This window comes from Mobula hypostoma, chromosome 1, assembly GCF_963921235.1.
Source record: "Mobula hypostoma chromosome 1, sMobHyp1.1, whole genome shotgun sequence".
NCBI classification, from domain to species: domain Eukaryota; kingdom Metazoa; phylum Chordata; class Chondrichthyes; order Myliobatiformes; family Myliobatidae; genus Mobula; species Mobula hypostoma.
The window spans coordinates 35,050,971-35,066,663 of NC_086097.1; the positions used below are offsets into that span (position 1 = coordinate 35,050,971).

The 15,693-nt window shown below is 43.1% G+C and overlaps 1 protein-coding gene across 1 annotated transcript in view; it reads right to left on the reverse strand.

Annotated features, from left to right (window-relative positions):
• The window catches only part of LOC134345517 (rho-related GTP-binding protein RhoJ-like), a 60,363-nt gene that overhangs the window by 26,226 nt on the left and 18,444 nt on the right, over window positions 1-15,693 (reverse strand). The window contains exon 2 of the mRNA XM_063046292.1: window positions 12,620-12,678. Within this exon, the coding sequence (XP_062902362.1) occupies window positions 12,620-12,678 (59 nt within the window). The remainder of the gene's footprint in view (window positions 1-12,619; window positions 12,679-15,693) is intronic.

The window sequence follows — 15,693 nt, forward strand, 5'->3', positions numbered from 1 at the left end:
AGCTTGAACTAACCAACTCTGCATTAGTCACTTTGCGATGGGAACAGGGTGAGAGGCCTTGTGTTTGTGGTTATTATGCTTTGTAACTCCAAAACATAAAACTAATCGAAAGAAAAACACAGGGAGACCAGCAGAAATGAGTACGCTTAGTTTTTACTTTTAGTGAGGTGCGCACATGATGTGGTAGCATCATGATGTATGCCATTTACGTACTTTTACATATAACCCATAATGAATTATGTGAACAAATAAAGAATGCTTAATCAAACAATGTATTTACAATATCACTCAAATATTAAGTACACAATAGCTTTCATGGCAGATAGATGTTTATTTACATTAATGATTGGGCACTACCAAGAACAATGTGACCAGTCATCAGCTAATTGCATTCAGTGCATGAGAGATTAATGGACACTAATTTAGAGTCAAAATCAGAGGGCACTGAAGACAGGTCTTAAGCCTACCGTACCTATGCCAAATGCAGAGCTCATCCCAATTACCAGTACTTGGCCTATAGACTTGGGAATTCAAATACTCATCTTAAATACAGTCACATAGCACAGAAACAGGCCCTTCACCCCAACTGACCAAGATTCCCATCTAACCTAGTAAATTTGCCTACATATTCCTCCACACCATTTGTCTATCCAATCGCTTTTTAAAGTTATTAATGTACTCTGTGCGCATGCGCCGGTTGTGCATGCAACCGGTTATAGTTGCTCCGTAGTTTCTTACTTTTAAACTTTGTAACTTAGTTATTTGTTGTATTTTTTTTTCTCACGGTAACACGTGCACCCTCTCTAACATGCTGGTAGAGAGAGTTTTGCTTGTTTTTTTAGCGCTGGAATTAGTTACATTCGGACACATCTCGTTAGCGTGGCAGCAGGGTGGTTGCATTGTGTATTCCAGGGACCAATTGATTACGCTCATGCCTGCTGGTTTAGCGAACAGAGCAGCGGACATCCCGGCTGAAATCTGGAGGAAAACACACAGAGGATGCAGAGGGGGATTAAAAAGGCGAGGGAAGAGGACCAGGTCGAGACAACAGAGGCTTTGGAGAAGAGAAGTTATAAGCCATGTCTCCCCTCTCTTATCATGGGAAATGTGAGATCGCTGGGGAATAAAATGGACGAACTGACTGCGCTTGTCAGGAGTCAGAGAACATTTCGGGAGAGCAGTGTATGTGCTTCACTGAGACGTGGCTGCACGAGCACATACCCGATCAAAGCGTTTCCATAGAGGGCTTCCAGACCGTTTGAGCTGACTGGAATTGCACTGAGAGCGGTAAGCGCAAAGGTGGGGGGCTGGTGGTTCTGGTAAATAACGGATGGTGCAATCCTGGGCATATTACGATCAAGGAATGGGTCTGTAGCCCGGATATTGAACTTCTTGCTTTTGGACTCCGGCCATATTATTTGCCAAGGGAAATCTCGCATGCAATTGTGGTTGTTGTCTACATCCCGACGTCGGCGTGTAACAGCATTTACACCGTCATAGCCAGACTACAAACCCAGCACCCGAGTGCCCTCATTACTAGCTTGGGTGACTTCAACCAGGTTACCATGGCTAGAACACTGCCCAACTTCACGCAGTATGTGAGCTGTACAACCAGAGGGGAGAGGACTCTGGATTTGATTTACGCTAACGTTAAGGATGCATACAGCTCCTGTCCCCTCTCCCCACTGGGAAAGTCAGATCACAACCTGGTGCATCTAAAACCCTGCTACGTGCCTCTGGTGAAGAGTAAATTTGCAAACCTCGAGGACAGTGAGAAAATGGTCGGAGGAGGCTTATGAGGCGCTCCAGGGTTGTTTTGAGGTGACAGACTGGCAGGCACTCTGTGAGCCACATGGAGAGGATATTGATGGGCTCACAGAGTGCATCACTGATTACATCAACTTCTGTGTAGACTGCAATGTTCCAACGAGAACTGTCCTTTGTTATTCAAATAACAAACCACGGGTGACAAAGGACATTAAGGACATCCTGAACGCTAAAAAGAGGGTGTTTAGAGATGGAAATAAGGAGGAGCTGAGGGCAATACAGAGGGGCCTGAAAGCCAGGATCAGGGAGGCTAAAGTCAGGTACAGGAGGAAGCTTGAGTGGAAACTCCAGCAGAACAACATGAGAGAGGTCTGGAGGGGGATGAGGACCATCACTGGGTTCCGGCAAACTAGCAACAGAGGAGCTGAAGGCAGTGTGGACAGGGCCAACGAACTTAACCTGTTCTTTTAACAGATTTGACAGTGTGGCCCCTGCCCATCCCACACATGAGCCATCTGTTGTCGGCCCCCAACCAACACATATTCCACTCTCCCCTCCTAACCCTCCTCACAGTCCCCCACCCTGCTCTCATGACTATACCCCTTCCCCACACGAAACCACCATGGTGGGCTTCACAGCTCTACAGGTGAGAAGCCAGCTGAAACGTCTCAACCCAAGCAAGGCTGCAGGACTGGATGGTGTCAGTACCAGGGTGCTCAAAGCTTGTGCCCCTCAGCTATGTGGAGTACTTTGCCATGTATTCAACCTGAGCCTGAGGCTCCGGAGGGTTCCTGTATTGTGGAAGACGTCCTGCCTTGTCCCTGTGCCGAAGACGCCGCGCCCCAGCGGCCTCAATGACTACAGACCGGTGGCATTGACCTCCCACATCATGAAGACCCTGGAGAGACTTGTTCTGGAGCTGCTCCGGCCTATGGTCAGGCCACACTTAGATCCCCTCCAGTTCGCCTACCAGCCCCGACTAGGAGTTGAGGATGCCATCATCTTCCTGCTGAACCGTGTCTACGCCCACCTGGACAAGCCAGCGAGCACTGTGAGGGTCATGTTTTTTGACTTCTCCAGTGCATTCGACACCATCCGCCCTGCTCTGCTGGGGGAGAAGCTGACAGCGATGCAGGTGGATGCTTCCCTGGTATCATGGATTCTTGATTACCTGACTGGCAGACCACAGTACGTGTGCTTGCAACACTGTGTGTCCGACAGAGTGATCAGCAGCACTGGGGCTCCACAGAGGACTGTCTTGTCTCCCTTTCTCTTCACCATTTACACCTCGGACTTCAACTACTGCACAGAGTCTTCTCATCTTCAGAAGTTTTCTGATGACTCTGCCATAATTGGATGCATCAGCAAGGGAGATGAGGCTGAGTACAGGGCTACGGTAGGAAACTTTGTCACATGGTGTGAGCAGAATTATCTGCAGCTTAATGTGAAAAAGACTAAGGAGCTGGTGGTAGACCTGAGGAGACCTAAGGTACCGGTGACCCCTGTTTCCATCCAGGGGGTCAGTGTGGACATGGTGGAGGATTACAAATACCTGGAGATACGAATTGACAATAAACTCGACTGGTCAAAGAACACTGAGGCTGTCTACAAGAGGGGTCAGAGCCGTCTCTGTTTCCTGAGGAGACTGAGGTCCTTTAACAGCTGCCGGACGATGCTGAGGATGTTCTACGAGTCTGTGGTGGCCAGTGCTATCATGTTTGCTGTTGTGTGCTGGGGCAGCAGGCTGAGGGTAGCAGACGCCAACAGAATCAACAAACTCATCCGTAAGGCCAGTGATGTTGTGGGGATGGAACTGGACTCTCCGACGGTGGTGTCTGAAAAGAGGATGCTGTCTAAGTTGCATGCCATCTTGGTCAATGTCTCTCATCCACTACATAATGTACTGGGTGGGCATTCAGCTAGAGACTCATTCCACCGAGATGCAACGCAGAGCGTCACAGGAAGTCATTCCTGCCTGTGGCCATCAAACTTTACAACTCCTCCCTTGGAGGGTCAGACACCCTGAGCCAATAGGCTGGTCCTGGACTTATTTCATAATTTATTGGCATAATTTACATATTACTATTTAACTATTTATGGTTCTATTACTATTTATTATTTATGGAGCAACTGTAATGAAAACCAATTTCCCCCGGGATTAATAAAATATGACTATGACTATGACTCTCTGCTGCAACCACTTTTTCTGGCAGCTCATTCCATTTACAACCAACTTTTGGAATGAACTGCCAGAGAAAGTTGCCCCTCAGGTTCCTATTAGATCTGTCCCCTCACACCATAGCTATGCCCTCTAGTTCTCAATTCCCTGGGGGGAAAAAAGACCATAAAATCATGCCCCTTATGATTTTATACACCTGTATAATATCACCCTAATGAACAAAGCCTAATCCTGCTCAACCTTCCTCCATAACTCAGTCCTTCAAGTCCTAGGAACATCCTCAACAATCTCCTTTACACTCTTTCCCACTTAATGGCAAATGTGGCCTTGCTAACTTCTTGCAAAACTGCGACAACATCCCAACTTCTATACTCAATGCCTTTACTGAGGGCCAATGTAGCGTAGTGGTTAGCGTAATGCTATCACAGCGCCAGCTACCCCGGCTGAATTCCCGCGCTGTCGGTGAGGAGGATACATCTTCTCCCTGTGACCATGTGGGCTCTCCAGTTTTGGGCGCCGCAAAGCAACGATTAGTGCAACGATATTGCAGCTGGGGGCATTCCGGAGTTCAGAGTTCAATCCCGGTACCATTCTGTAAAGAGTCTCTGCACGACCTCCCCGTGGAATGTGTGGGTTTTTCCTGACTACTCCAGTTTCTTCCCACAGTCCAAAGACATAATGGATTGGTTAACTGGTCACTGTTAATTGTCCCGTGATTAGGTTAGGTTAGGACTAATCGAGGTTGTGGGACTTCTGGGGTGGCATGGCACAAAGACTACACGGGCCTATTGTGCACCGTTCAAATAAACAAACGAACAAAGCCTTCTTCTCCACTCTGTCTTCCTGTGCCTGTGATGCCATTTTCAGGGATCTACGTACTTGTCCCTCTGTTCTACACTCTCCTCAGGGCTCTACCATTCACTGTGAAGGCCCTGATTTGTCCTCTCAAAATGCAGCACCTGGCACATATCTAAGGTATTAGCTAGTCCTCAGCCCACTTACCCAGCTGATCAAACCCCTCTGCAAATTGTGATAACCGTACTCTGTATGACACCACCTATTTCAGTGCCATTTGCAAACTTACCAACGATAAGGGGCAGAACTAGAAATGGTGCAAGACGGCAACTTCTCCCAGCTTATCAGCGAAACAATTAAATTCTTCCTATTCCAATGTCTCTATTTTCCTTTTCAGGGTTGCTAGATCCTATCGGGTGTTTTCCATCTACAGCAGCACTCAAAGACTGTGGATCTGCACGATGGCGTGTTGCTGTTCTTGGAGCTTGCTGATTGGCCATATTTCGGCATGTACAGGTTTGGACACCTTCGGGGTCTGAGTGGACCCGCCGTCAAGAATTCTCACCGCTGTCACGTACTGAAGCACAGTGGGAGCCAGAACATCGAAGACAGTGGGAGTGGCTGTTGGAGGGCTCTGCACTCAGTGGTAGAGGGACTGACTTTTGGATATCGAAATATTGGAGTGAACAGTTCGTTTTTGATGGACTATAGACCATGGTCTCTCTTTGGGGTCTTTGCTTTTGTTTGCATGGTGGGTGGTGGGAATGCTGATGTTTATGCTGGAATAAGTGGGGGGAGGGGATGGTTGATGCTGCTTGTGCTTAAGGGGGGGCAGGGGGCTTTGGGGTTCTTATATTTTCTCTATCATTTATTCTTTGGGGGGATTTTCTTCTGCTTCAAGGACGTCTGCAGAGAGTAAGAATTTCAGGTTGTATATTGTATACATTGTCTGATAATTAAATGGAACTACTGAACTACAGCTTTTACATTCTTGTCCAAATCATCAATATAGTTGACAAATAGCAATGGGCGTAGCCCTGACCCCTGGAAAACAGCACTAGTTATGCGTCTGTAGTCTGATTTAAAAAAAATCTTCCACTATCACTCCCTGCTTCCTACCATCAAGCCAAATCTGTATCTAATTAACAAGCTCTCCATGGACCTCATGTGATCTAACTTTCCATAACAGTCCACGATGTGGAATCTTATCAAAGGCCTTACTGAAGTCTGTATATCTATCTTCATCAGTCCTGTTAGTTACTTCAAAAAAATTCAAATTTAAGAGACATGATGTCCCATGCACAAAGCAGTCCCGACTATCCCTAATGAACCCTGACATTCCAAGTGCATCTGTATCTCTTTTCCCTCAGAAATGCTTTGAGTAACTTACCTACCACAGAGGTTAGGCTTAGAGGCCTACAGTTCCCAGCATTTTCTTTGCAGTCCTTCTTAAATAAAGGCATAACATTTGCCACCCTCCAAGTCTTCCAGCACTTCACCCATCACTAACAAAGATTCATACATCTTAGACGGGCTCCATAATTTATTTTCAAGCTTCTCACACTTGCGAAAATCTCTGCCTCCACCGCCTACTCAGTCAGTCTAAACTTCCTTACCCTTTATTTTAAAACCCATGTCTCTGGTGTTAGATACATTTGCAATGGAGAAAAGTTTCCTTCTAGCTCTGATATACTGTACATCCCTCATCAATTTTTATATCTTAAAATCTTCCTCAGCATCCTTCCCAAATGGAAAATAAACATACCATGTTCAGTCTTTATTACTAAACCATTCTGTGCAACATCTGGTGAATCTCCTCTGCGATTTCCCAGTACAATGATATCCTCCCTACTGTGTGGTGTTGAGGAATGTACCCTGTACTCCAGCTGTGGCCTAACCAATGTTTTAGAAAGTTATAACATAACATAAAATTGCTCTTGTATTCTATCCTTCGTGGTGGCATGGTAGTGTAGTGGTTAGCACATTGTCTTGCAGCGTAGGCGATTCCTGATTGGGGTTCAATTCCCACTGCTGCCCGTAAGGACCATGTATATTCTCCCCTTGGCCGCGTGGTTTTCCTCTCCATGCTCCGGTTTCCTCCCACATTCCAAGGACGCGATTAGGGTTACTAGGCTGTGAGCCTGCTTTGTTGGTGTCGGGAGCAAGGCAACACTTACGGGCTGCCCAGCACAATCCTCATCGGTTTGATGTGACACAAATGACGCATTTCACTGTATGTTCTTATGTACGTGTGGCAACTAAAGCCAATCATTTTTCCCTTGACAGGAGGAATTCTGCAGATGCTGAAGGATCTCGCCTGAAACGTCGACTGTACCTCTTTCTAGAGATGCTGCCTGGCCTGCTGCGTTCACCAGCAACTTTGATGTGTGTTGCTTTTTTCCCCTTAAAATCAGTTAATGCGTGCAAATATTCTACACCTTAATGATCTAAAAGTTGTGAACTAAAGTCCCTCTATTTCTCAATATTCCCTCTGAACCTATCATTCACAATGTACGTACCACCATCGCTGTGTATCTACTACACCCCAGTTAGTTCTGTGAAAGTGCACCAATTTGCACATTAAGAATAAATTCCATCTGCCTTTGCTCTATGCACTTTATCAACAGATCAATATCATCAGGTGGCAATCTCCCTTACTATCAACAAAGCCAATTTTCATAGAAACCATAGAAACTACAGCACAGAAACAGGCCTTTTGGCTCTTCTTGGCTGTGCCGAACCATTTTCTGCCTAGTCCCACTGACCTGCACACGGACCATATCCCTCCATACACCTCCCATCCATGTATCTGTCCAATTTATTCTTAAATGTTAAAATAGAATTCTTAAAATGTCTGCTGTAAGCTCACCAATCATACATCCCTAAAATTAATATGCAAATTAATGTATATAACAAATCATAAGGGCTTCAGCACTGATCTTCATGGTACGTCACAGATAAAAGACTTCCAATACTCCTTGCCATTGCTACTCACTAATTTTAGATCTAATTTGCAACTTGCCATGGATCCCATGTGGTGCTTATTTAAGTTCTTACTAATGTCCATGCAGATTACGCCAATCATACTATCCTTGTCAACAGACCTTGTTACCTTTTCAAAAAATCAATTAAATGTATTAACAAAGACATGCTGACAACATTTGATTAATCTTTGCCTTTCTTGTATATGATAATTTTGTCCTTCAGAATTTTTCCAGTAAGTTCCCTATTACTAATGTTACAGAGGCAGATACACTAGTGAAGCGTAAGAGACCACTAGACAGGTATATGGAGGAATTTAAGGTGGGGGTTATATGGGAGGTAAGATTTAAGCGTCGGTACAACACTGTGGGCCGAAGGGCCTGTTCTGTGCTGTACTATTCTCTGTTCTATACTCAGGCCCGTGTTTACCTGGCTTTTCTCTACTGCTCTTTAGCAGGAAACACGTCTGGCACCTCACCGGTGGCCAGTGAAGATCTCAGAATCTTTCAAGTCACCATAGCAACCTGGGATATATCCATAGAGTCATAGAGAAGTAGAGCACAGAAACAGGCCCTTTGGCCCATCTAATCCATGCTGAAACCCTTTAAACTGCCTACTCCCATCGACCTGCCCATAGCCCCCCATCCATGTACCCATCCAAATTTTGCTTAAATGTTGAAATCGAGCTTGCATCCACCATTTGTGCTGGCAGCTTGTTCCACACTCTCACAAACCTCTGAGTGAAGACGTTTCCCCCTCATATTCCCCTTAAACTTTTCACCTTTCACCCTTAACCTATGACCTCTGCCAACCTCAAGCCTGCTAAGGCTTCCAATAACACCTCCCTTTTTGATAGTAAATTTTGATTGAGCTATTAAAGTTCTGAGCTATAGCACCCTTGAAAGGCACAGCTAATAATGATGAGATAGGATAAAGGTGAGATTCTAAGAGCTGTCACAACTCAGTTACTGGCCAAGACCTGAAGAATTGCTTCCATCTGCAGAGACAGTGTCAAAAATAAAAGTAGGTGTCTGCAGGGTATCCTTCTGCAAACGAACAAAACCTTACTGTCTGCAATACTGCACGAGCCACACCTGTCATATATTACAGTGGATCAACATTTTCGGCTTACACATTTGTTTCAAGATCCGACATTGTGTTTTACTTTATGCAGGATATGAACTTTAATAAACTAAACATTATAAAATTGTCAAAGAATTTTACGGCTGGTATAGTTTTCAATTTTATCTGACAGCTATCTTTTTTTTTACAAAACAAGCATAATATCCGCAAATACACAACCTTTCACAGTTCCGTAAAGGCTATTTCCAGTTATGATTTCTGTCTTGTAACATAAAATATTTCAGGAAAACTAAACAATTTGAAAATCAGATTCAGATTTTTTTTTCCAGCCTCCTGGATAACTACATCTGCACCAGGTGCACTAAGCTGCAGCCCCTCAGAGAACATGTTCAAGAACTGGAGCTGACCTTTGGGTCATTCAGGAAACTGAGGGGGTGATAGATAGGAGCTACAGGAAGGTAGTCATCACTAAGTTGCAGGAGGTAGGTACCTGGGTGACTGTAAGGAGAAGGAAAGGAAATGGGCAGCCAGTGCAGAGTAACCCTGTGGCTGTTCCCCTCAACAATAAGTACCACTTTGGATACGGTTAGGGGGAGGGAATAACAGCAGCAACTGGGTCTCCAACACTGAATCCGGTGCTGTCGCTCAGAAGGGAAGGGGGCAAAGAGCACTGCAGCAGTGATAAGGGATTCCATAGTTAGGGGAGTAGACATGAAATTCTGTGAATGCGATAAGACGCCTGGATGTTATGTACCTCCCAGGTGCCAGGGTCAGGGACATCTAGGATCAGGTCCACAGCATTCTAAAGGGAGGGGGGGTGCAACCAGAAGTCATGGTACATATCGGCACCAATGACATAGGTAGGTAAAGGGAGGAGGTCCTCAAGAGATCGGTTAGGGAGCTTGGTAGAAAGCTGAAAAGCAAGATCTCCAGGGTAGTCAGCTCTGGATTGCTGCCCGTGCCACGCGCCAGTGAGGGCAAGAATAGGATGATTTGGCAGATGAACGTGTGGCTGAGGAACTGGTGCAGGGGGCAGGGTTTCAGGTTTCTGGATCATTGGATTCTCTTCTGGGGAAGGTATGACTTGTACAAGCGGGAGGGGTTACACCTGAACCACAGGGGGAACCAACATCCTTGTGGGCAGGTTTGCGAGAACCACTGGGGAGAGTTTAAACTAATTTGACAGGGGAATGGGAAACTAAGCAATAGGGCTGAGGATGGGGCAATTGATTTACAAGCAGAGGCAGTGTGTAGTGAGACTGCCAGGAAGATGATGGGAAAAATTGAATGAGTTTCAGTGTAACGGGGGACAAAAATCAAAAAGGTTGATGAAAACAGGACTGGAGCTGTTATATTTGAATGCACACAGTACCCGGAATGAGGTAAATGATCTTGTAGCGTAGTTAGAGAATGGCAGGTATGATGCTTGGGTATCATTGAGTCACAGCTGAAAGAAGATTATAGCTGGCAGGTTTGCATCCGAGGATGCACATTGTATTGAAAGTACAGGCAGGTAGGCAGAGGGGGTGGCATTGCTCTGCTGGTAAAAAAAAATGACATCAAATCATTAGACAAAGGTGACATGGATTGGAAGATATAGAATCATCGTGGGTAGAGCTAAGGGTCCTGACGAAGGGTCTCGGCCTGAAACGTCGACTGTACCTCTTCCTAGAGATGCTGCCTGGCCTGCTGCATTCACCAGCAACTTTTATGTGTGTTGCATTTATAACAAATACCTGGCACAAAAATTGCTTTGTAAAAACAATCAGAACAGAGCGCACAAGATAATTAAACAGATACGCAAAAGGGAAGCAGAGAATATGACGAAAGATTAGTGACTAACATAAATAGTCATCTTACAAAAATGAAAAACTGTAAAAAGGATAGGAAAAAAATTGTATCCAATTAGAAAGATGAAAGGAGATCTTCTGGAGTCATGAATAAGGTACCCAATTAGAACTTTGCATTGGTCTTCACAAACATAATGGCAAGTCTCTGCTTGATATTGTGTACAGTAATACTAAGACTTAATATCCTAGTAACAATATTACAATATTATTAATATCAAAGATTTAAACAGATTGTGAGAATGGACAAAGATGTGGCAGATGGAATATAGTGTAGGGAACTGCATGGTAATGCAGTTTGGTAGAAGGAATAAAGGTGTGGTTTATTTCCTAAATGGGGAGAGAATTTAAAAAAAAATCAGAGGTGCAAAGGTACTTGGGAGTTCTCATGCAGGATTCCCTAAAGGTTAACTTGCAGGAATAGTCGGAGGTGAGGATGGCAAATGCAATGTTAGCATCCATTTTGAAAGGATCAACACACAAAAGCAAGGATGTAATGCTGAGACTTAAGTTAGACTGCACTCGGAGTATTGTGAGCAGTTTTAGGCCCTTATCTAAGAAAAGGTGTGCTGGCTTTGGAGAGATTCCAGAGGATGTTTATGAGAATGATCCCTGGAATAAAAGGGTTAACATATGAGGAGCATTTGATTGCTCTGGGCCTGTACTTGCTGGAACTTAGAAGAATGAGAGGGGATCTCACTGAAACCTATCGAATATTGAAAGGCCAAGAAAGAGTGGATGTGATGGGGGGGGGGGGGGGGAGGGAGTCTAGGACCAGAAGGCATAGCCTCAGAATAGAGGAACATCCATTTAGAACATTGATGAGGAAAAATATCTTTAGCCAGAGCATGGTGAATTTGTGGAATTCATTGCCACAGATGGCTGTGCACGCCGAGTCATTGGGTGTATTTAAGGAAGAGGTTGATAGGTTATAGATTATTCAGGGTGTCAAAGTTTACAGGGAGAAGGCAGGAGAATGGGGTTGAGAGGGATAATAAATCAGCCATGATAGAATGGTGGAACAGACTCGATGGGCCAAATAGCCTAATTCTACTCCTGTGTCCTATGGCCTTTTGGTCAAGTCCAGACAGAAAATTTTAGAATGTGATGGAGGGAGACAGTAATGGGAAGATGGAGTGAGAATGCAAGTGCAGAAGTGGAAAATTAAAGACAAATTAATCCATTACTATCTCTCCCTTTCCTCCTTTTTCTCTCCATCTATCTATTTATCTGCCTCTATAGAAGGTTATGAGAGACCAAGCAAAGGACCTAGATTTGGCAAAGGAGCACCAAGAAAAATGCGGACTTTTCTTAGGATTGCATAAATTTGCAATTCACTTTCTAAAAGTGCGATGTAATTAGAGACCAAGGGAAGTTTAATATGGCAATTTAACATGAGGAAGAATTAATAGGAGACCTATGGAGAAAAAACTTGATTGCGGGAAAGTTCTTCCAAAAAGCCAGAACAGACATTAACACCCAAAGTCCTCCCTTGTGATGTTCTGCAGCTGTACATTGGAATGCATCTGTAACGGGCAAGTTGAAATCTGACAGTATAGCTTGATATATAGTATATTTAAACACCCAAACACACACTAACATACCAAACTAAGTCTGACTATTTGGATATGGATATTGTAAAAATAGGACTTTGAATATAAACTAAAGACAAAGTAATTTGTTGCATACACAGACTTGGTAATTCATTTACAGTACATTATCCTTAACTTTCAATTCGTCTAAACCAAGATTTTGACACTGTAAAACTAAAATTGTCTGTTTCAGTTATCTGGGTGATAAATATACAGTCAAAATATTACCATCCATTTAAGTGATACCATTCTGATTACAGAACTGGATTTGCCACCTAAACTTGAAGAATCCAACAAATAAGAAACATATCTAAGATTGACAGATGCAAGAATCCCAATATAAAATAAAATACTTAGCTCAGCTTTGTCCATACCTGTCCTGCGGTATCATATAGACCAAGCAAATGCTGCTTTCCTCCAACGGTGATGGTTACTGCAAGGTAAAAGAATTAAGTTAATTGCTACTCACAGGATTATTTTCCCATGGATAGCAAGTAATAACTCGGGACATAACATATAAATGGTAAACAAGTTATTAGATTTGAAACTGGGAATTGTTTATTACTGGAACATAAACATTTATGTAAGTGGAGTTTTTTTTTCACTTTTACTCTATGACTCCACAATGTCTAATCTGTAGTTTATTTGATTTTATCTTGATCATTTTAAAGCAAATCATTTTCCAATTACATTTTCTATTTTTCTGAAATAAATACAGGTATAATTTTATAACATTCAAATATGATTCTAATACTTCAAAAAGTTAAAATTTAGGCCCCTTACATTATACATATAATTTTTCCATATTTTTCAAAAATCAGAAGAACAATCAATCCATCAAATTAATTTTGCTGTCTGAGAAAGCTGATGTCAATAATACTGTCCAAAAAGAAAATTAAAGCTTGTAGAAATTCTTTATTCTAGAACAGCTGGTACACTTCCTTGAAAACATAATCACAATGTATTAAATCAAAATAATAAATCCAAAGGGCAGAATTGGACAACTCCTCAAAAATGGCTGAAGTTGACTTACTCTATGAGGATGTTAGACAGGGTGAAGGCAAGCACATCTTTTAATATAGCCTTCAAAAACAACAGCTACATGCATAAAATGCTGAAGGAACCCAGCGTGTCAAGCATCACCCATGGAAATGAACAAACACTCAACGTTTTGGGCCAAGACCCTTCTTCAAAATTAACAGATTGGCAGAATTGTTTGCAACTTGTGCAGAAATATCAGAAATTTCATTAACTATGCTGAGACAGACATTCCTCAATAAAGTTTCTAATATGTTTTTTTTAACCCTTGTTTTCAAATGTCTGTACCAATAAAAATGCCTATTTTAATCCCATCTGCCAGTACACAGTCTACATCCTCTATTCTCCTCCCGTTCAAGTGCCTGTCTAAATACCTCTTTGTTTCTGTTTCCACCACTTCTCTGGCAGTGTTTCACTCTCTATGTAAAGAAAAATATTGTCTCATATACCTTCTTTAAGCTTTCCCCCTCACCTTAAAGCTAGGCTCTCTTGTACTTGACGTCACCGCCCTCGGATAAAAAGACTATCAACTCCATCGACAGCCTGGATTTCCAGCATCTGCAGAATCTCACAATACTTTCCATAACTTATGTATTTCTATCAGATCACCCCTCAGCTTCCAATGCTCCAGATCAAGGATCCAAGCATCACAATACTAATCTGGTATCTTTGCTGCAATACCCTGCCACTGGATGCCAAACACAAGTTCCTGGATTCCCTTTCAAAGATGGGGCACCTTGTGTAGTGGAGAACAATAAAGCAATGTTCAAAAACAGTAGGGATCGCAGCCATGGTATCGTACAGGGTGGAAACCGGCCCCTCGGTCAAACCGGTTTCTGTTGACAAAGTTCCCACCTGCCTGCATTAGGCCGGCATGCCTCTAAACCAGGAGCTCCCAACCTAGGGTCCATGGACTCCGTGCTTAATGGTATTGATCCATGGCATAAATAAAGTTGGGAACCCTTGTTCTAAACCTTTCCTATCCATGTACCTGTCCAAGTGTCTTTTAAATATTGTTAATGTACCTGCCTCAACCACTTCTTCTTGCAGTTCATTTGAAATACTGATCATTGTCTGGGTGACGAAGTTGCCCCTGGGATTCCTATTAAATCTCTCCCCTCCCAATTTAAACCTATGCCCTCGAATACTTGATTTCCCAACCTTGGGGAAAAAAAGACAGTGTATCCACCTCATCTATCCCCTCAAAATTTTATATAATGGTATAAATTAATATAAGAAGTATGAATGAAATCAGGATAATAAAGACAGCTATCCTTACTGGATCTCAGTTTTCCCCTATATTTCAACAAAGATGCAAAAGATACCAAGGGGCCCAAACTCGATATGAAAAATGATGAGGACTTGAGCTCCTTTTGTGTTGCCATGGGGTTAAACCTAGCTCCTGTCATTTACACTCCTGTTTAAGTTTATTAATTCCTGGTTTAATCTACAAATCCAGTCCAACGACATGAAGCATGGGTACCCAACGCAACATTGCTGTAAAAACACCTTCATGTCCTTGCCAAAGAGAGCATTTATTCCTATTCCTGGTTAAATGGTTCACACACTTCAGCTCTAAGAGGCCAGTTGAGAATCGTTTTCATGAATTATACACAGGCCACCATGCAGAAACAACAAATATCTTCCGCTAATCAACCAAATGTGCTTTTACAATTATGTAGTCTTTAAATCCACATTTAAAAACCTCAACTGCTAAGGACAATTTGAATAAGTCTATAGACCATTTACAGAAGCCACTGGATAACTAGCCCAGTAGGTAGTCAATGGTGTCAAGCTAATCATTAAATCCACTGCATATTTCATCAGCCCATAACCTTTATGTTTTCCTCAGAGCTCCATTGTACTAAAGCAGCAGATGATGAACATTCAGAAAACTGGACCTACAATTCTGCTCTCTTGATTAGGCAATCAGATTCAAAACCACCTAGAGATTCGAGGATTCTTGGAATCCAAACCCAAAGACGAAAAAGACTGCCTATCAGTGGCCATTTTATTAGGAAGTCCTGTACATGGCTCGTTAATGCAAATATCTAATCAGCCAATCATGTGACAGCAACTCAATGCATAAACACATACAGACATGGTCAAGATGATCAAGTGTTGTTCAGACCAAACATCGGAATAGGGAAGAAATGTGATCTAAGTGATTTTGACGGTGGAATGATTGCTGGTGCTAAATGCGGTGGCTTCAGTATCTCAGAAACTGCTGATCGCCTGCAATTTTCATGCACAAGTCTCTTGAGTTTACAGAGAATGTGCAAAAACAAACAAACAAAAAAATCAGTGAGTGGCAATTCCCTGGGCAAAAACACCTTGCTGATGTGAGAGGTCGGAATAGAATGGCTGGACTGGTTCAAGCTGACAGGAAGGCAACAGTAACTCAAATAAC